Source organism: Nicotiana tomentosiformis, chromosome 4 (genome assembly GCF_000390325.3).
Source record: "Nicotiana tomentosiformis chromosome 4, ASM39032v3, whole genome shotgun sequence".
Classification (NCBI taxonomy): domain Eukaryota; kingdom Viridiplantae; phylum Streptophyta; class Magnoliopsida; order Solanales; family Solanaceae; genus Nicotiana; species Nicotiana tomentosiformis.
Window position 1 is genome coordinate 135,575,829 of NC_090815.1, and position 22,023 is coordinate 135,597,851.

Consider the following 22,023-nt stretch of genomic DNA (forward strand, 5'->3'; position numbering starts at 1 on the left):
GATTATTAGTGTTAATGTGATTATTAAGACGATAACAATTATTCTTTGCATCTTCTGGCATTTATTCCGACAAAGGATGGACATATCTGCAGTGTGTATTTATATTTAGTTTTGATATAGGACCTCTGCAATAACCAGCTGACGGTGAGAAATCCAAAAGAAAAATGCAAGTTGTAAAACCAAGAAACCAGAGCCATTTCACGTTGATTCCTCAGGGACTGTATTATGCGAAGATAAAGTTAACATTATAATGAAGAAATGATTGGTTCATTATTTTGTAGTAATTAATGAAACGAATGAAAAAAAAGACCAGTTCTCAATTATATGTAACAAATCATGTTCAAGTTGCTTTTGTTCATTATCTATTATTTGAGGATTATTTTTGTGTTATAGATGAACAATCCAGTTCATATGTTACAACAACAACAAGAACAACCCAGTATAATCTCACTAGTGGGGTCTGGAGAGGGTAGTGTGTACGCAGACCTTACCCCTACCATGAGGTAGAGAGACTGTTTCCAATAGACCCTCGGCATCCTTCCCTCTAAGAACTCCCCACCTTGCTCTTGGGGTGACTCAAACTCACAACCTCTTGGTTGGAAGTGGAGGTTGATTACCATCAGAGCAACCCCTCTTGCCAATAAATACTAGTGTTGAATTGTGACTTAAGAATAATGGGCAAATTACTATGAAAATAGTCACTTTCACTTTAATATATATATACTACGTTCTTTCTCTATTTGAAATAGAGTGAATGGGCAGTTTGGTGTTCTACCCAATTTTTCTAGCTATGTTTTTAGCTTTTGACGGATAGCACCTGCCTTTTACTAATTTCCTATCAAAAGTCTTAAAAGTAGAAGTCTTTAATTCATTCAGGAATTAACGATCAAATATATAGAAAAAACTAATTCTTGGTTTGCATAACTTAAACTGTTACTACTATACAATTCATAAAAATAGTATAATCTAATTTAGGACGAAAACTATGTTCTCTTCATTTGCTTTGAGTCGATAGTTACTGGATAAAGAAAAAAAACATTTTATGGAATTGCTCATGCTCGTATAGACTATGAGAATTTATATTTCTGGCTTTATTTTGTTTGGAATTAAGCCGCAATTATTGTTGTTTTAATATGTATTAGGGAAAAATATATATATAGTGGAACTAGAATTGGAAAGGTTCTAGCTACAAATTTTACATGGTTCAATTTGGACTTCCAATGTATATTCAAAGTAAAAGATTGTAAAAGTGACAAAACCATCTATTGGCATTCCCTTTAGGAAAAACTCGACAAAATATTTCAAATAAATGCAGATTAATTACAAACTGTAAATTCAATTACCTCACTTTAAACGCTATAAAATTAACAAGAAACTTCAGTATATATTCAACAGTAAACTTGTCTTCCTCCATTAAACAAAACAAAGAATTCCTAAAAAATAACATATCAAAGACGATCTGCGATGAAAACTTAAAGAAAAAAAATATATATCTATGCATCATTATTTAATCATAGAGAGTTTTGGAGCAACGGTAAAGTTGTCTCCATATTATATATAGGTCACGGATTCGAACAATGGAAGCAATCACTAATACTTGTATTAGGGTATGTTGTCCACGTCACATTCCTTGAGGTGCGGCCCTTCCCCGAACCCTGCACGAACTCGAGATGCCTTGTATATCGGGAGTCTATCATTTCTTTCGCCCTCTATTGTGTGAATACATTGAGCAATGAAACTCTTGCATTAAGTAAACTCCTAAAAACTTTCTCCCCACCACTTTCAATTCCACAAATACAATCTTCCAATTCATGCAATTTTTTAGACACCATTTTCACTTCTTCATCGTCTTTCTTTCTCAAACCCCACAATAAACTCTCCAATCCCATTTCTACAAATTCCACAATACCTTCATCTTCTTTCACTTTCTTGGTTTTCTTTCCTAATCCAATCCAAGAGCAAGTTGGTTTTGGAAATGCCATTGATACCCCAAGTCCATTAAAAAGTGCAATAGAAACCAATTCTGTAACTTCTATAATATCTTTCATGACTTCTGCTAGTTCTGCATCTCCATCTGGCACTGGTACACATTGTTGAGGCACAATATATTTTCCTATACATTGCACGTTAGACACAAGTTTTTCCATTTCTTTAGCCATTTTTCTCAAAGCTATTGCATAGGAAGCAATCTTGGATTCATCTTTGCGCCTTACAGCTACCTGTTGAAACATAATATATAATTAAATGATTAAAAATATACTCTATTGTTTAACCGCTTTAAGTTTTTAGATACGACGATCACATAATTAAACATGCTATCAGAGCGAACAAGAAGAGATTATTTGAATTCTATAGCCTTTTTTGAGGCTACTCTTTATTCTATCTCCTATAGCCATGTGGGCTAAATTTTGCCTTTAAAAGTATTTGGATGATTCTTTTTCTTTTTTGAAGACAATTTAGCTCACTCGGCTAAGGAGGGGCCAAAATGTAAAGAGTAGTCTAAAAAGGTCATTTGTGTCATGCACCGACAGGAGTTCTTGGTTCAAATCTCAGCGTCACTAAGTAAAAGCCACCGGAGCACTAAGCTCCCGCTATGCGCGGGATCCGGGAAGAGCCGAACCACAAGAGTATATCGTACGCAGCTTTACTCGCATCATTGCATCAACGTCACTCAAAACATAAAAAATACTTTCATGCGTATAGTTATGAAAAAGAATCAAGTTCACACGCAAGTAACGTGTTAAAGACACATCAATTTTTTTTTGAAAAACTTAAGTTTAAACTACCTGAGCAGCTAAATGCTCTTCCTTGAACGTGAGAATCAATGTCTGAAAAATTCCATAAACGTCAACAAAATGAAGGAAATCATCTAGAAGCTTCTCGACCAAATCAGAATGGCCATGTAAAGATTCATGAGTTTGTGGAAGCTGAAGAAGATCGTCAAGAGACTCGTGAACAATCTTGAGTTGATTCAATCCATCACAAAGCCAAGCTGAAGATCGATTTTCGGGCTTTAAAGCCCATGATTTAAGCTCGTTTAAATCATCTTTGAGCTGAGAAATTAAAGGATGAGATCGACAAGGAAGACTAGCTGATCGGACATGGAAGGTTTTTTTGGGTTTGTTTGAATGGTTAGGATGATTTGGAAAAGAAAGAGATCTTCGGAAATTGGCCACGATATTTGGTGTCATTGTTCTGGATTTTGATAATTTTTTCTCTTTTCCCATTTGGAGAGAGATGGGAATTTTGTGAGCAAAAATGTAAGGGGTTAGATAGTTGAGAGTGTTTATATAGGGACAAGAGGTTTTGGATCTAAAATTTTAGATCATGGGTGTACAAGTATTATTTTCCTAACTACTTCCATCTTTTTCATTTATCACTTTTATCCAAAAAATTAAATTGATACAAAATACTTTTCACTATTTAAGAAGGTAATACTATTTATTTCTCAATGTCAATCATACTCCTCCAACAAGGCCTTGAGTAGTTATAAATTACTCATTTAAAGAAGGATAAGTAATAATATTATTTAGTCAAATACTCTGGAACCCAGTATAACATTAAAAACCTATAATTTCGAAAACATAATGAGTTTGGTAGTAAAACCCTAAATATTAAATTCATAAAAAAAGGGCAGCCCGTGCACAAAGCATCCCGAATTCACGCGTGATCCGGGAAAGGGCCTCCTCTAAGGGTTTGATGTAGACAATCTACTCTAATACAAACATTAGTGATTGTTTTCACGCTTCGAACCCGTGACTTATACGCTACACGAAATTAACTTTACGGTTGCTCCAAGTCTCCTCTTTCTAAATATTAAGTTCATCAAATCAAAATTTTAGATCATCTTTCAACTAACCCCAAAAGTAAAGTAAAAGAGCATATAAAAGAGAATAAGGGAGAATATATCAAGGAATAAATCGACCTGTTGGGGAAGGCAAAAAGGCAAAATCCCGTTACAAAAGCTGAATGGGAGATTGGAGATGATCTGTATTCTGTAATTCACAGGTTATTCTGGTTTTCTTGTTGTGCTGGAGCCTAGACATCACGTGCAACTCACACCCTGTCCTATTTAATTTACTCTCTTATACTTATCCAACTGTTCTAAGCTATGACCTTTTGTTACTGCTAGAGCAAACAAGTTAAATTAATTTCCAGAATGTCATTCTTGTACTATACTACTACTTGTGTAACAATTATTGGCTGTTGCGTTATTATAATATTTTTGAGTTTTTTTAAAGACTGAACTGTTAGTAAGAAATATAGATACTGCCCATACTATAATATTTTCTTTTAGTATGTCCTGGTTTATTTGGCGTTATAATTTGGAAAATGATAAGAGAAAAAACTAAACGAAAAGTTTTTTTTTTTTTGCACACAGGTAATATGGAATAAGGACCGATATTCAATTGAGCAGCGGTTCAAAATTAATTTCTGGGTTGTGAGTCACGTTGTCTTTTCAAAATAAAGAAAAAGCTTCGTATTTGCGTGTTGAATGCGGTGAAATTAATAGCGAAATGTAGACCTAACTCACGTGTCCATTTATATAGTTGCCGCAATCAAAGGAAATCGAACAGCATATATAAATATATATGCCTTTTTATGATATCTTCAAAAGCTTCAAATACTATCGATCGCTATAATATTTTGTTGAGGTTTTTTATTTTTAAGATGAAATAGTCTTAAAATGAGGGTGAATGGAAAATGGAGGGAAAATGAAATTTTTGAGTAAAATTTTAAGTTTCCCTCTCTTGACAATGAGACATTGTCCCATACTGGAAGATGAAAAGATTTTTGATGGGTATATATATAATTGTTCTTCTTGTAGCTCTTAAATAGTTAAGAAGAAAGCAAGCCTCGCGCCGTCGTCGTCGTCGCTCGTTCGGCTTCGGCTTCGGTCAAATGATCGATTGATTGAGCTACGACAAAAACAATAATATTGGTGGGAAAAACACTCTTAAGGAATTTAATTTTATTTCTGTATTTGTGTTATTCTTATTATTCTGCAAACTAAAACCTTTGTGGATTTGTGTACTCCCGTTTTGGAGAGTAAAGCCTTCGTGGCGTTTTGTTGGAGATTAAAATCTACGTGACGTTTACTCCAGTTTGAAAACGTGTATTAAACGTTTGTTTGTGTCATTTTTTTACAGAAAAAATGACGACTGAAAGCGAAAACCAAGCTATTCTGATGGTGACTGCCAACGCATCGACAAGCCGAACACCGGTGTTGGCACAGGCAGAAAAACCCGGAAAATTTTTTGGGATTGATTTCAAGCGCTGGCAGCAGAAGATGTTCTTCTACGTAACTACGTTATGTCTACAGAAGTTCATCAAGGAAGATGTTCCTGATCTGCCAGATAAAACTCCAGAGAATGAACGCTTTATCGTGATTGAAGCGTGGAAGCATTCTGATTTTTTATGCAAGAATTATATTCTTAGCGGACTGGATGATAATCTGTATAATGTATACAGTAGCGTGGAGACGTCAAAAGAATTGTGGAATGCGCTTGAAAAGAAATATAATATTGAAGATGCTGGGATGAAGAAATTCGTTGCCGCAAAATTTTTGGACTACAAAATGGTAGATAGCAAGTCTGTTATTACCCAAGCCCAGGAATTGCAAGTGATTATTCATGATCTACTTGCTGAAGGTCTTGTCATCAATGAAGCATTCCAAGTAGCAGCAATGATTGAGAAGTTACCTCCGTTGTGGAAGGACTTCAAAAATTATTTGAAACACAAACGAAAGGAAATGCCCCTTGAAGATCTCATTGTTCGGTTGAGAATCGAAGAGGACAATAAAGCTGCTGAAAGGAGAGGCCGTGGAAATTCAACAATAATGGGAGCAAATATTGTTGAAGATAACAAAAAGAGGAAGAAGGCTTCTGGTCCGAAATACAACCCAAGCAAGAAGCAGTTCAGTGGAAACTGCTACAACTGTGGGAAAACCGGACACAAATCTACGGAGTGTCGTACTCCGAAGAAAGACAAGAAAAGGGGTCAAGCAAACATGGTAGTAAACCATGATGATGTTGATAACTTGTGTGCCATGCTTTCTGAATGTAACTTGGTGGGAAATCCTAAACTGTGGTGGTTTGATTCAGGAGCCACTCGCCATGTTTGTGCAGTTAGAGAAGCTTTTGCTACTTATGCTCCTGCTGGACCCGGAGAGACAGTTTATATGGGAAATGCTTCAACAGCAAAAGTTGAAGGATATGGGAAGATATTTCTGAAAATAACTTCTGGCAAGGTCATGACTTTGAACAATGTCCTTCATGTTCCCGAAATGAGAAAGAATTTAGTCTCTACTGGACTTCTTGTTAAGCACGGTTTTAAGTACGTTTTTGTGTCCAACAAGGTTGTCATAAGTAAGAATAAAATATTTGTAGGAAAAGGTTACCTCACTGAGGGACTTTTCAATCTGAATTTAATAGTTGTGGAAAACAATAATAATATTTCAGCTTCTTCTTACTTACTTGAGTCAAATGATTTATGGCATATACGTTTGGGTCATGTCAATTATAAAACCTTGCGGAAAATGATTAACTTGGAAGTACTGCCTAAGTTTGAATGCGAAAAATCAAAATGTCAAACATGTGTGGAATCTAAGTATGTTAAACATCCTTATAAGTCAGTTGAAAGGAATTCAAATCCTTTAGACTTAATTCACACAGATATTTGTGACATGAAGTCAATACCATCTCGCGGTGGAAAGAAGTATTTCATAACTTTTATTGACGATGGTACTCGATATTGCTATGTTTACTTACTGAATAGTAAAGATGAAGCAATAGACGCATTCAGGCAATATAAAAATGAAGTTAAAACGCAACTTAACAAGAAAGTAAAAATGATAAGAAGTGATAGGGGTGGTGAATATGAATCTCCTTTTGAAGAAATATGTTTAGAATATGGAATTATTCATCAAACAACAGCCCCTTACACGCCCCAATCTAATGGGATTGCGGAAAGAAAGAATCGCACATTAAAGGAGATGATGAATGCGTTGTTGATAAGTTCTGGTTTGCCACAGAACTTGTGGGGGGAAGCCATTCTTACGGCTAATCGAATATTAAATCGAGTGCCCCATAGCAAAACACAATCCATTCCATATGAAAAATGGAAAGGAAGGAAGCCCAACTTGAATTATTTTAAAGTGTGGGGGTGTTTGGCAAAAGTGCAAGTTCCTAAACCCAAAAGGGTAAAGATAGGACCGAAAACCGTTGATTGTGTTTTCATAGGATATGCGACAAATAGTAAAGCATATCGATTTCTGGTTCATAAATCAGAAAATCCCGACATTCATAATAATACGGTTATAGAATCAGATAATGCTGAGTTCTTTGAAAATATATATCCGTATAAGAAGGAATGTGAGTCGTTTGGTGAAGGATCTAAACGACCTCGGGAAGAAATAAAAAAAAGTACATGTAATTAGGAGAATCCAAGACGTAGTAAACGTCAAAGAACGTCTACTTCATTTGGACCAGATTTTGTGACTTTCTTATTGGAGAATGAGTCTCAAACGTTTAAAGAAGCTATGACTTCTTCGAAATTATTGTTTTGGAAAGAGGCAGTCAATAGTGAAATAGAATCCATATTGAACAACCATACATGGAAATTGGTTGATCTTCCTCCTGGAAATAAACCTTTGGGTTCTAAATGGATTTTTAAGAGAAAAATCAAAGATGATGGCACTATTGATAAATTCAAGGCAAGGCTCGTAGTCAAAGGGTATAGACAACGAGAAGGTCTAGACTACTTTGATACATACTCTCCAGTTACAAGAATTACGTCCATACGGATGTTAGTAGCATTAGCTGCAGTGTATGGTCTTGAAATTCATCAAATGGATGTTAAGACGGCCTTCTTAAATGGAGAGTTGGAGGAAGAAATTTACATGAAACAACCTGAAGGGTTTGTGGTTCCAGGTAAAGAAAAGAAGGTATGTAGACTTGTTAAGTCTTTTTACGGACTAAAACAAGCACCCAAATAATGGCATGCGAAATTTGACCAAACAATGTTGTCAAATGGTTTTAAGATAAATGAATGTGATAAATGTGTGTACATTAAAAATGTTCCAAATTACATAGTCATTGTTTGCCTATATGTGGATGATATGCTGATAATGAGTAATGACATTGCCAACATAAATGCTACTAAGCGTATGTTCAATAGCAAGTTTGATATGAAAGACTTGGGAGTTGCTGATTTAATTCTGGGAATTAAGATCCATAAGACTCCTCAAGGTCTGGCATTGTCACAATCTCATTATATTAAGACAGTACTTGAAAAATTCAAGCACTTGGGCTTTAAAGTTGCAAAGACTCCAATTGACGTGAATCTTGCATTAGCAAAGAATAAAGGCCAAAGCATATCACAATTGGATTATGCTCGTGTGTTGGGATGCTTAATGTATATCATGAATTGTACACGACCAGATATAGCTTGTGCTATAAGTAAACTGAGTCGATATACGAGCAATCCAGGCCAATCTCATTGGATGGCAATGAAACGAGTTTTGGGATATTTAGAACATACCCAGAACTTTGACTTGCACTACAGTAAATTTCCTACGGTGATTGAGGGATACTGTGATGCAAATTGGATCACCGGTTCAACTGATTCTAAGTCCACGAGTGGATATGTATTCACTATTGGTGGAGGAGCGGTATCTTGGAAGTCGTCCAAATAAACATGTATTGCCCGCTCTATAATGGAGGCTGAATTCATAGCCTTAGATAAAGCCGGTGAAGAAGCTGAATAGCTCCGGAATTTTTTGGAAGATATTCCATTTTGGCCCAAACCGTTGGCACCAATATGCATACATTGTGATAGTCAAGCGGCAATTGGAAGGGCTGGTAGCGTTATGTATAACGGTAAATCTCGTCATATACGACGAAGATATAAAACCGTTAGGCAATTACTCTCTAGAGGAATTATCACGATTGACTATGTAAAGTCAAGTGATAATGTGTCGGATCCACTTACAAAAGGCCTAACTAGAGAGGTAGTTGAGAAATCATCAAGGGGAATGGAGCTATGGCCGAGAACAAGTCATTGTGGCGGTAACTCTACCTAGAAGACTGGAGATCCCAAGATCTAGGTTCAAGGAGATCAAACAAAGTCATTAATGACGGTTCAACATTGTCAAATAAAATTTTAGTCCGTTCTCGTGATGAGATAATGTTCAGTACCAAGGATAAAACATTAAGGCTTTTTAATAATTTCTTAATTTGATACGGGGTATATCAAATAGTGCATCTACAGGATGACACGCTTAGGAATCACCTATGTAAGTGTGAAGTGTTAGCCGCTTCAAGGAGAACTTTGTAAGGCCAGTTCTCTACACACTTATGAAACCAGGCGGTGTTCATAGCTGAAACGAACACAACAATGAGAACCAAAGACGGTTAAGGGTTGATTGTGTGACTTATGGTTGTCTAGGTATACACCAAAGATCGACGGTTCAAGGATATCAAATCTACCGATTGACCGAGTATATCCGACATAAGTTTACTACGGAAAGTTCAAAGGGAAACCTACTTATCCAGATGCGATTAATCCTTGCTTGTAAATTACACAATTTTTCCATGCATACTTCCGTGATATAGCCATTCCCCATTTATGTGGGGGATTGTTGAGGTTTTTTGTTTTTAAGATGAAATAGTCTTAAAATGAGGGTGAATGGGAAATGGAGGAAAAATAAAATTTTTGAGTAAAATTTTAAGTTTTCCCCTCTTGACAATGAGACATTGCCCCATATTGGAAGAGGAAAAGATTTTTGATGGGTATATATATAATTGCTCTTCTTATAGCTCTTAAAGAGTTAAGAAGAAAGCAAGCATCGCGCCATCGTCGTCGTCGCTCGTTCGGCTTCGCCTACGGCTACGGCTACGGCTTCAGCTTCGGCTTCGGATTTGGATTTGGATTTGGATTTGGTCAAATGATCGATTGATTGATTAATTTTTTGGACCAAATTTATTTGTTAATAGTAAATATTAACGTAAGATTATTCGCATTTGTAACGGATATTTTCTAATCCGTGTATTGACCACAAGGCAGCCGCCTAATGCTCTTCCCACCATGAATGTGCTTGCTCCACAAACAAGCTAATGCTTGCTCCACCATGGAGGGTGGACGATTGTTCTTCTTCAACACTGGTTGCTATATATATGTGCAGCAGCTGTTGAAGAAAGACACACACAACACACAATACACAAGACTGAAATCGCTCAACAGATTTGGCTATACTTTGCACTCCTTCCTCTCAGCATTTCCATACGATTTTCTGAGTCTCTACTCATTCGTTCTGCATTGTTTTTAACTTCAAACAACGCAACTGTAAGTGTGATTTGCTACCGAACTTTGTGTTCGCTGAAACACTGGGGTTTGAAGTACCGCAACACCAGTGTGTGATTCGTTCTATCCTGGGAGGAAATAATCCATTACCTTGGGTACTAGGAGGGGATTAAATTCCTTAAGGAAACACTGTGACTTCAGTGGGCTCGAATTAATTACTGTTTCATTACGATAACTTATATTTTGCAGAATTATTATTTACAAATACAACAATATTGGCGGAAAAAACATATTTCAAGGACTTCTAGTAGATTAGCACAAAGCTTGAAGTAAAATTTTGTTTGGACAGAATGTATTAGTATTTCTTTTCTACATATTTTGGTCTAGATACCAACAAAGTCGACTGATAGTTACTTGACTATACAAATTTAAATAGTTATGCAAAAAGGGAAAAAAGGTACAACCATTGCTAGTCTAAAGAATTTTCTTTCCAAAAGTAAGTTTAGTAATAGTATTATCTTAAAGGCATTTTCATTCTTAAAACAATTTACAGCTAGGAATTTAGGAAAAGTCAATCATTCTGTCTATTCACATTATTGGCTACCTAGCAATAACAGAGGACGTTGCATGTACCATGCAGTTTAATAATTGAGTTAGATAATAAAGACCTTTTTGGTTAAAGATCATTCGAGAAAGAAAAGCTCCTAGAGATGATATCCTTCTATTTTAAATTTCTTTGCTTAGCAGTTGAAATTAATTAGAAAAACACATAAGATTGAAAACCACAAAGTCAAGTTTTTGGGATCCAAAATGTAGAAAAGGAAATTTTGCGTCACCTTAGTAAATGAAGAAAAGGTCTGGACAAGCAATAATAATAATAATAATAATAATAATAATAATAATAATTAAAGCGCGTGAAAGTCGAAGAAATCTCATATTAGAAGTCCTTCCTGATTTTCCTGCGTTTGTACTTTGTATGTCGCCTGATCCTTTTGTACTACTTTCTTTATTTATTACGTATCTCTTAAGTCTTTGATTGAATTATGAATAATTTTTTGTTTAATTAATCACACAATAGTACGGTTAATTTAGATTCACCTCATATATGGTTCATTTAATAGAAGCACTCTCTATCAAAATTTCTAAATTCCTAGAACTCGAGCCGAGACCTTTGGATAAAAATGAAGAGATTCCTATTCGTTCTACCATATCCCGGGGTGACTTATGAATGGAATAATTCCGTCCATCACCCTAATAACCGTTGCATGAAAAAGATCTTTTAGGATTAGTTAGTGCTTAAGTTGAGGCCATTAATGCCCCTTAATTTGATCTTATCTTAGAATCAAGCTAAGCCACTTTAGGGCTTTTTACTTCTGGAGGCTTTAAGTGCAAAGAATCAGAATAAGGACAACCTGTAATCTCAGAAACGTTTCAGTTGAAAATATTTTCTTGTGGTGGTCCTGGTGGAATAATATCAATGACGAGGCACCAAATTATAAGAGAGTGTATGCTCAAAAGTCAAAACAAAAACTGTTATTTGGTTTTAGTAAAATAAATTAGCTGTTGAATAATGTTATAACCAATTATGTCAACATGTCGTAATCCTAATGTTGTGGAAGATCGTGTGGAAGATAGTAGGTTAACTAGCACACAATCACACACAAAGCAAGTAAAGAAGAAAAATCAAAACAAGAATTTAACAAGGTTCGGCTAAGCCTAATCCTCGTACAGAAGCAGAGAGATTTTTTCACTATGAATGAGAAGAAATGCACAATATAATTTATAGAATCTCCAACTATAACCCCTATATATAGACCCTAAATAGTCTCAAACCTATAAGACAAAGGTTTTCCAATTTGACAAGGACAATATGTTTTCCTTTCCCAAATCTATTAGGACAATGGGGTTTCCTAACTCTATAAGGATTATAGGTTTCCTAAAAAATATAACAAAATAATTCAAGCCACAAAATAATAAATCTTCCCATTGGCTTGAATTCTCTTCATCAACCGGAACAACGTCTCTCTACCTTGCCCTCAGCCCTCGCAAGGGCTCTACCTATTGCCGCACATATCAACCAAGTCTAGGCAACGCCTAAACTTGTTAAAAGACTCAATCTCTTCAGCCATAGCACTAATCCGTCAAATTAGTTATGTACTTGGAATAGCTTCTCGATAACTATAACGCTCAAACACATCAACTGTCTCTGCAACTGCCAAAGCAAACTCCATAAAATTTGAATATCCAGGAAAATTACCATCAACTACATTTGCAAACCTTTGTGGTGGGTTGATCACTCTCTTCTCTCTGCCTGTTGCAATGCTATATGGTTGTTGCGCAGGTGCATCAACATTATCATCTTGATCAATATTCTGCACCTCCTCCACTACCTCTACTTTTGAACTACTGGCCTGAGCTAGTGGAGATTCAATTTCTAGCTCTATGTGGTCACTAACACCACAGTCTGTTTCTGCTATTGCCTTCTCCCTCTGACTGTCCAGTGAGGCAGATTCATTTAATGTTACATCCCTACTCATAATTAGCCCTGGAGTCTTTTGATATGTGCACCACAACCTATAATCTTTCACTCCAGTTGCATACCCTAAAAATATGCACTTCTTTGCCTTCATCTCAAGTTTTCCATCCCTAGCATGAGCATAAGCAGGACAACCAAATATCGTTAAATTTGAATAATCATCAAGCGAACCAGACCATACCTCAAAAGGAGTTTTGAACAGAATAGTTATGGATGGAGATCAGTTAACCAAATAACAAGCTGTATTGATTGCTTCAACCCAAAAATTCTTGATAACACATTAGTGTGAAAGCATGCTTCGTGCCCTATCACAAAGCGTTCTGTTCATATGTTCTGCAATACCATTTTTTTGTGGTGTTCCGACACAAGTGCGGTGTCTCACTATGCCCTCTCTGTTGCAGAAATTATCTAACTTAGAATTACAAAATTCCAAACCATTGTCAGTTCGAAGATGCTTAAATTTCTTTCCATCTGCCTCTGAACCATCGTCTTCCATTTAAGAAATGTCGGAAATGCCTCATCTTTTATTTTCCGAAAATACACCCACATTATCCTCGAGTAATCATCAATCAAAGTCATAAAATACTTGGCACCACTCTTGGAGGGAACTCTGTTTGGACCCCACAAGTCTGAATGTATATAATCTAACTTGCCTCTGGTCTTGTGCTCTGCCTTCTTGCTGAATTTTACCCTTGTATGTTTACTAAACACAAAATGCTCACAAAAATTCGAAATTTGATTTTTGTACCCATTCAACAAGTTTTGCTTACTCAACAAAGACAATCCCTAATCACTCATGTGACCAAGTCGCAAGTGTCACAACTGAGACTGATTCTGATCACTTTTCCCAGAAGCTACATCAGCTTCGGTTCAACTACAGTGGCCTGAAGAAGATACAATTTAGAATGTAGTTTACCCTTCATGAGTACTACAGATCATTTACGCACTTTAAGTATTCCATTCTTTGAGTGAAACCTATATCCTTGATCATCCAATGTCGAAACAGAGATCAAATTTCTCTTTATCCGAGGAACATTCCAACACTCAATATTTCTGATAATTCCATCAAATATTCTAAATCTGATGTTACCAATCCCCTCAACTGGTAATGGATTATCATCTCCCATGTAGACAGTCCCACTGATATGCTTGTAAGTTACAAACAAATTCTTGTGTGAACACATGTGGAAAGCACTAGAATTATGAACGCAGGAATTCTGCCCAAGACTAGAACTTACAGTACATACTTCCCCTACATAATCACTAGCATTAGAATTATTGCCAGTGTCAACAACATTTGACGAATTATCTATTTTCTACTTCCCTCTTTTCTCTTTCAGCTCGGGACAATCTTGCTTGCAGTGACCTTGCTCTTTGCACTCATAATAGTTTTGCTTCTTTTCTCTAGATTTCGATCTGGCAGTTGACTTTTTCCTTTTAAAGTCATTTTTTTGTGTTCTTCCTCTACTCACAACACCCCACCTCAGTTCTGCTGTCTGGAAAGCTCTTTTTCAACTCTTTAGATTTTAGTGCATTACTAACATCTTTAAGAGAAATATTGTCTTTCCCATATAGCAGCGTATCGATAAAAGTATCATAAGACGGTGGTAAAGAACATAATACAATCAAGGCCTGATCCTCACTCTCAATTTTGATATCCACGTTCTTCAGGTCCATTATAATTGAATTATCCTCATCAATGTGAGTTTTAACAGTTGTACCTTTATTCATACAGAGATTGTATAACCTCTTTTCAAGTAGAGGCTGTTTGTCAGTGATTTCTTAGAATACAGATATTCCAGCTTTTTCCATACCGTTGTTGCAGAAGTTTTTTCAGCAATTTAAGGAATAACGCTATCTATAACGCTCATAAAGATCGCACTCAAAGTCCCCCCTTCAGGTCTGCCTTCTCATTCAGGAAAATACTTATCAATTGCCTTCCATAACCCTTGTAACACCAGGGACGATTTGATCCTAATCTTCTATAGACTTAAACTAGAACCCCCGTCAAATTTCTCTACATCGTACTTTGTTGAAGATGATGAAGACATCTTAACCCTAGATTATATGTAGAAACCCGAACCTTGCTCTGATACCAATTATTATCGAAGATCATGCTAGCACACAATCACACACAAAACAAATAGAGAAGAAAATCAACACAAGGATTTAAAGAGGTTCAGCTAAGCCTAATCCTCGAGGCAGAAGCAAAGAGAGTTTTCCACTATGAGTGAGAAAAAAAGCACAATACAATCTTTAGAATCCCCAATTACAACCCCTATATATAGATCCCAAATAGTTTCAAACCTATAAGAGAAATATTTTCCAATTTGACAAGGACAATAGGTTTTCCTTTCCCAAATCTATTAGGACAATGGGGTTTCCTAAACCTATAAGGATTATGGGTTTCCTAAAAAATACAAGAAAATAATTCAAACCACAAAATAACAAATCTTCCCCTAGGCTTGAATTCTCTTCATCAACAGAAACAACGTCTCTCTACCTTGCCCTCAGCCTTCGCAAGGGCTCTACCCATTGCCACACACATCAACCAAGTCTAGGCAACGCCTAAACTTTTTAAGAGACTCAATCTCTTCAGTCATAACACTAATCCGTCAATTTGGTTATGTACTTGGAATAGCTTCTGGATAGCTATAACACTCAAACGCATCAACGATCTCTGCAACTACAAAAGCAAACTCCACAAAATTTGAATATCCAGGAAAATTACCATCAGCTACGTTTGCAAACCTTTGTGGTGGGTTGATCACTCTCTTCTCTTTGCCTGTTGCAATGCTATATGGTTGATGCGCAGGTGCATCAATATTATCATCTTGATCAATATTCTGCAACTCCTCCACTACCTTTACTTTTGAACTACTGGCCTGAGCTAGTGAAGATTCAATTTCTACCTCTATGCGGTCACTAACACCATAGTCTGTTTCTGCTATTGCTTTCTCCCTCTGACTGTCTAGTGAGGCAGATTCATTGAATGTTACATCCCTACTCATAATTAGCCCTGGAGTCTTTTGATCTATGCACAACAACCTATAACCTTTCACTCCAGTTGCATACCCTAGAAATATGCTCTTCTTTGCCCTTATCTCAAGTTTTCCATCCCTTACATGAGCATAAGCAGGACAACCAAATATCATTAGATTTGAATAATCATCAGGCAAACCAGACCATACCTCAAAAGGAGTTTTGAACTGAATAGTTGTGAATGGAGATCAGTTAACCAAATAACAAGTTGTATTGATTGCTTCAACCCAAAAATTCTTGATAACACATGAGTGTGAAAGCATGCTTTGTGCCCTATCACAAAGCGTTCTGTTCATACGTTCTGCAACACTATTTTGTTGTGGTGTTCCGACACAAGTGCGGTGTCTCACTATGCCCTCTCTGTTGCAGAAATTATCGAACTTAGAATTACAAAATTCCAACCCATTGTCAATTCGAAGATGCTTAACATTTCTTTCCATATGCCTCTCAACCATCGTCTTCCATTTAAGAAATGTCGGAAATGCCTCATCTTTTATTTTTTGAAAATACACCCACACCATCCTCGAGTAATCATCAATCAAAGTCATAAAATACTTGGCACCACTCTTGGAGAAAACTCTGTTTGGACCCCACAAGTCTGAATGTATATAATCTAACTTGCCTCTGGTCTTGTGCTCTGCCTTCTTGCTGAATTTTACCTTTATATGTTTACTAAACACACATGCTCACAAAAATTTGAAATTTGATTTTGTACCCATTCAGCAAGTTTTGCTTACTCAACAAAGACAATCCCTTATCACTCATGTGACCAAGTCGCAAGTGTCACAACTGAGACTGATTTTGATCACTTTTCCCAGAAGCTACATCAGCTTTCCATTCAACTACAGTGGCCTGATGATGATACAATTTAGAATGTAGTTTACTCTTCATGAGTACCATAGATCATTTACACACTTTAAGTATTCCATTCTCGGAGTAAAACGTATATCCTTGATCATCCAATGTCGAAACATAGATCAAATTTCTCTTTATCCGAGGAACATGCCAACACTCAATGTTTCTTATAATTCCATCAAACATTCTAAATCTGTTGTTACCAATCCCCTCTACTAGTAATGGATTGTCATCTCCCATGTAGACAGTCACACTGATCTGCTTGGAAGTTGCAAACCAATTCTTGTGTGGACACATGTAGAAAGTAGCACCAGAATCAAGAACCCAGGTTACGACACAGACTTCCCCTACAAGAACCTAGTGTTGACAACATTTGCCGAATTATCTATTTTCTACTTCCCTCTTTTCTCTTTCAGCTCAGGACAATCTCTCTTGTAGTGACCTTGCTCCCCGCACTCATAACAGTTCTGCTTCCTTGCTCTAGACTTCGATCTGGCGGTTGACGTTTTCCTGTTAAAGTCCTTTTGTTTTGTTCTTTCTCTACTCACAAGACCCTCACCCTCAGTTCTACTGTCTGGAAAGATCTTTTTTAACTCTTTAGATTTTAGTGCATTACTAACATCTTTCAGTGAAATACTGTCTTTCCCATATAGCAGCGTATCGACAAAAGTATCATAAGACGGTGGTAAAGAACATAACACAATCAAGGCCTGATCCTCACTCTTAATTTTGATATCCACGTTCTTCAAGTCCATTATAATTGAATTAAACTCATCAATGTGAGTTTTAACATGTGTACCTTCGTTCATACGGAGATTGTACAACCTCTTTTTTCAGGTAGAGGCAGTTTGTCAGCAATTTCTTAGAATACAGATCTTCCAGCTTCTTCCATACCGTTGTTGCAGAAGTTTCTTCAGCAATTTCTCAAAGAACGCTATCTATAATGCTCATAAAGATCGCACTCAAAGTCCTCTCCTTCAGGTTTGCCTTCTCTATCTCTTTCATCTCTTCAGGAAAATCCTCATCAATTGCCTTCCATAACCCTTGTAACACCAGGGGCAATTTCATCCTAATCTTCCATATACTGAAACTAGAACCCCCGTCAAATTTTTCTACTTCGTACTTTGTTGAAGATGGTAAAGACATCTTAATCCTAGATTGTACGTAAAAACCCGAACCTTGCTCTGATATCAATTGTTATGGAAGATCGTGCTAGCACACAATCACACACAAAGCAAATAGAGAAGAAAAATCAATACAAGGGTTTAACGAGGTTCGGCTAAGCCTAATCCTCGGGGCAGAAGCAGAGAGATGTTTTCACCATGAATGAGAAAAAAGGCACAATACAATCCAAAGATTCCCCAACTACAACACCTATATATAGATCCCAAATAGTCCCAAACCTATAAGAGAAATGTTTTTCAGTTTGACAAGGACAATAGGTTTTCCTTTCCCAAATCTATTAGGACAATGGGTTTTCCTAAACCTATAAGGATTATGAATTTCCTAAAAAATATAAGGAAATAATTCAACACGCAAAATAACACCTGATAATACTAATATGGTAGCAATATCATCTGCAATTTTTCTTACAATGTTCTTTGGTAGAACTAACTTATAAAGAGCTCATGCGCATACAGTGACAAACCCATATGCATGCAGGTTTCCTACATACCAAAAACAAGTACAGAGTCAGAATTCATGACATTTAAATTCTTTATACGTCACAACTGATGCAATGTCCAGGTAAAAAAATGTAAGTACGTACTTGGTAAACTATAGCTATGGATGCCAAAAAGTTTAAATATACGCTCCACTACCTCATGTGAATGACGATTTGTTTTTTAGTTTTTCTTACCCGTCCTACGAAGCTTTTCGTTTTGCTACTTTGATGATTCGAACCGACAATTTCAGGGTTAGAAGTGGAGGGTATCAGTGGCAAAGCCACATTGAAGCAAGGGGTGTCAAGCGACACACTTCACCAGAAAATTATACTATTTTGCTAGATAATATTTTTTAGGGAAAAGGGTCAACAACATCCCTCTATTATGTGAAAAGGATCACTTATACCCTCCGTTATACTTTCGGTCCACTATTACCCCTAACGTTATAAAATTAGTGTAAAAATAGCCTTCCTCCATTAAGACTCTCCACCACGGCTGATATCATTCTACATGGCCTGACATTATGCTGAGGTGGACACCACATGGCATGCCATCTCACCGCCCCAATCCCATTTTACCCCTCCCTCCACCTTATCTTCCACCACCACTTTCCACTTCACCTAACAACCGCCGTCATCACCACCTTAGTACAAGGAAAATCAAAATAAAAAGAAGAAAAGCTCCATTATAGGAAGGTAAAAAAAATCCAAACTACGAGTCTTCTAACATTTAACAACAATTAAACCCTCGCCTAAATCACCAACATCCAAACAATATCTAAGGCTAAGAAACTATAAAAAAAAAAAAAAAAAACTCAAGTTCCTGCAGCCCACATCTATACAACCAAGTCCAATATATGTTAGCAGTGGCGGACCCAATATTCTATACAGGCAGGTTCAATTTTAGAAGTACATAACTTTAGTCGTAAAATAGTAGTTGTCAAGTGGGTTCAAATAAAATATTTATACAAAATTTATGCAGCTTTAATCCTAATTTATACATATACACAGTATTATTTTTTGATGAAGCGGGTTCAGTTGAACCCGGTTGCCACCACGTACATCCGCCACTGTATGTTAGACTTATACCTCACCAATCACAACCTCATCCAAGTTCTCTGATTCAACTAATGCAACACCAACAACATCCTTCAACTCAATGGCATCTGTCAAGTTAATTTCAACTAAATTTTCACAATTTAATACCAAATTGGACAACCCCACATGGGTAAAAAAACTTAGACCTTGATAGATTGATTGACCTCAATATTTTCTTGCATAAACTAGTTGTAATTGTGAGTGAATTGAAGTGCCTGTAATTCTAGGACAAAGGGAAAGATCAAGATTGGTAACTCGAGGGTAATGGCCCAAGCATAATATGCATGTAATATTGAACTTAAGCAAGCTATGGATGTACGTACTGTTTTACTCATAGAATTAGGTGACCAAATGTGAGAATCAAGTTTTGAAGAAAGAGGTGATGATGGCGGTTGTGGCTGAGTGAGGGGGAAGGTAATTGGTGGAAGAAAAGGTGGAGGGAGGGGTAAAATGGGGTTGGGGCGGTGAGGTGGCATGCCATGTGGCGTCCACCTCAGCATGATATCAGGCCATGTAGAATGATATCAGCCATGGTGGAAAGTCTTAACGGAGGAAGGGTATTTTTGCACTAATTTTATAACATTAGGGATAATAATGGATCGAAAGCATAACGGAGGGTATAAGTGATCCCTTTCACACAGTAGAGGGATACTTTTGACCCTTTTTTCTTTTTTTTATTTTATATATATTTACTATACGTTGACTCCCCTTAATTTTTTGATGTATCTAATTATTTATATTTTGACACCAGTTGATGAAAATTCTGTATCCGTCACTGGAGGGTATTTGCCCCTTAACAACCCTCTCATGTGGCCGAGTTTCGGCGTATCTAATGAGCTTGCATGAGAACTAGTATGGAATGTGTTCGCAACGAAACAAGCGTTGCAAAGCTCAGCTGGCAATGTTGGCTATTAAGTCTACATCTCTTTAATGCACAAGTTGTGGATCACCCTGTCAAACTCCTATTATAGATTTTCAGTTCGATTCTCCTTTCCTGTCTCCATTTGTTTACATTTAGGTGGTTAGAATTATTGGTTCTGTTTTTGATATTTGAAAATAGTTCTTAAAAAGTTTTCAAAGGAATAATTTTGGAGAAAAGTTAATTACACGTGTAAATTTGTATTTGATAATGAGTTTCCTTGAAAGAATTTGTTATTCGAAAAAACAAAGTCTCTTTTTAGAATCACACATTCTTTTAAGATTTGAAGAACTTCGGCAAAAATTTTAAAAGAACTATCATTAATTGCAAAGGCAGATGTAGAGTACCGGTTTTGGATTCATCTGAAGATATAAATGTTTACCCGAAAAATTGGATAACGTTAGATTTGTGTATGGTTCTAAGGATATGTGATACAATTTGATATAAATCGTGTAGAAAAATAGAAATATGTGTATTGTTGACTATGAGAATGAAAATAGTGAGCAAAAAGAATGAATAAGATAAAGTAAAGCAAACACAAGGGGATATCTTTCAATATAAGAAGTGATCTTTTATTGCGGTATCCTGGCCTTGCTTACAATCCATGTCCCTCTTTATAGCAGAGGAGTCCTATTTTATATACAATAAACAATGCGTTAGTGGAGAGCCCATGATGTATTGTCTTTTCCTTGATTTCCGCCAAGATGCTCTCCCATAGTGCGGTTGCAACGGCCCTAGTCCGCGAGCTCGATACTGGCTCGAGCTTGGTGTTGGATCAAGCCTTCGGCCTTGGCCCGAGCTCGATTCTGACTTGGGGTCTCGGTATTTGGGATGAGTGTTGGTCGGTCCATGCATCCTCGATAATCTCCGCTTTGCCTCGTAGTTCTTTTTTGGATATGGGCTCGATAATGATATCGAGCTTATCATTGATCGGTCTTAGAGCTCGAAGCTCGCCGCCCTTACTTCGGACCTCGACCGAGCTTGCCATATAGATATCCTTTGATCGAAACATTATCATCTCTATCGGTCCGTACGACTGAGTCAAATCAGTTTCGACCATATACAGATAGTCCCCTCGTTTCTCGGAAAAGGATGTGGCGAGAAACGATATGATTTCCCAGTAGCTCGATCAAATATACACTGATATTTTTATCGATCCCAACCATGACGTATGTAATGCTCGATCATCTTATGCATCTTTACAGTCCCCGACTTTATCGAGGATACCCAAATTTTTTCTTCCCCTATGGGGATTGTCAGTTACCTTCGGTCCTTGGTGACCGAAGAAGATCAATCAGTGATGAATGCGGTGGGGCCCGCCTGTCTCTTCAACGAGGCCCAACATGCTTTGAATCGGGTAACTCTGATGGCATTTTCGCCGCTTTTTTTACACAGAGTTGTAGGTAATTTTAATGTTTCTCCTTTTGTTTGTAGGCTTCGATGTTGCATCACGAGGCTTTTCTTCGAATCAGGGAGGAGCATGATGCCGAGGTTCGGAGCCTCACTGAGAAGAGTGACTCGTACAAGCTTCTTAGTGAAAAACTTCGAGCAGATTTGACAGCGGCTTAGGAAGAGCATGAAGAGATGGCTAAGCAGTTATTCCGAATA

The 22,023-nt window shown here is 36.9% G+C and overlaps 1 protein-coding gene across 1 annotated transcript; it reads right to left on the bottom strand.

Annotated features, from left to right (window-relative positions):
* Window positions 1–1,364: 1,364 nt before the first annotated feature.
* LOC104110971 (uncharacterized) lies at window positions 1,365–3,269 on the bottom strand. Its single transcript, XM_009620546.4, has 2 exons — window positions 2,787–3,269; window positions 1,365–2,219 (listed from the first exon to the last, which is right to left on the bottom strand). Exons 1-2 carry the CDS (start codon window positions 3,225–3,227, stop codon window positions 1,710–1,712), a joined length of 951 nt encoding a protein of 316 aa, XP_009618841.1. The 5' UTR covers window positions 3,228–3,269; the 3' UTR covers window positions 1,365–1,709.
* Between the last annotated feature and the right edge of the window lie 18,754 nt (window positions 3,270–22,023).

Excerpts from the sequence above, each read along its gene's own strand:
- LOC104110971 (XM_009620546.4), bottom strand. The coding sequence starts at position 3,227 with ATGGGAAAAGAGAAAAAATTATCAAAATCCAGAACAATGACACCAAAT. Across the intron at positions 2,220-2,786 it reads AAGAGCATTTAGCTGCTCAG|GTAGCTGTAAGGCGCAAAGA; the intron begins GTAGTTTAAACT and ends ATGTTTCAACAG.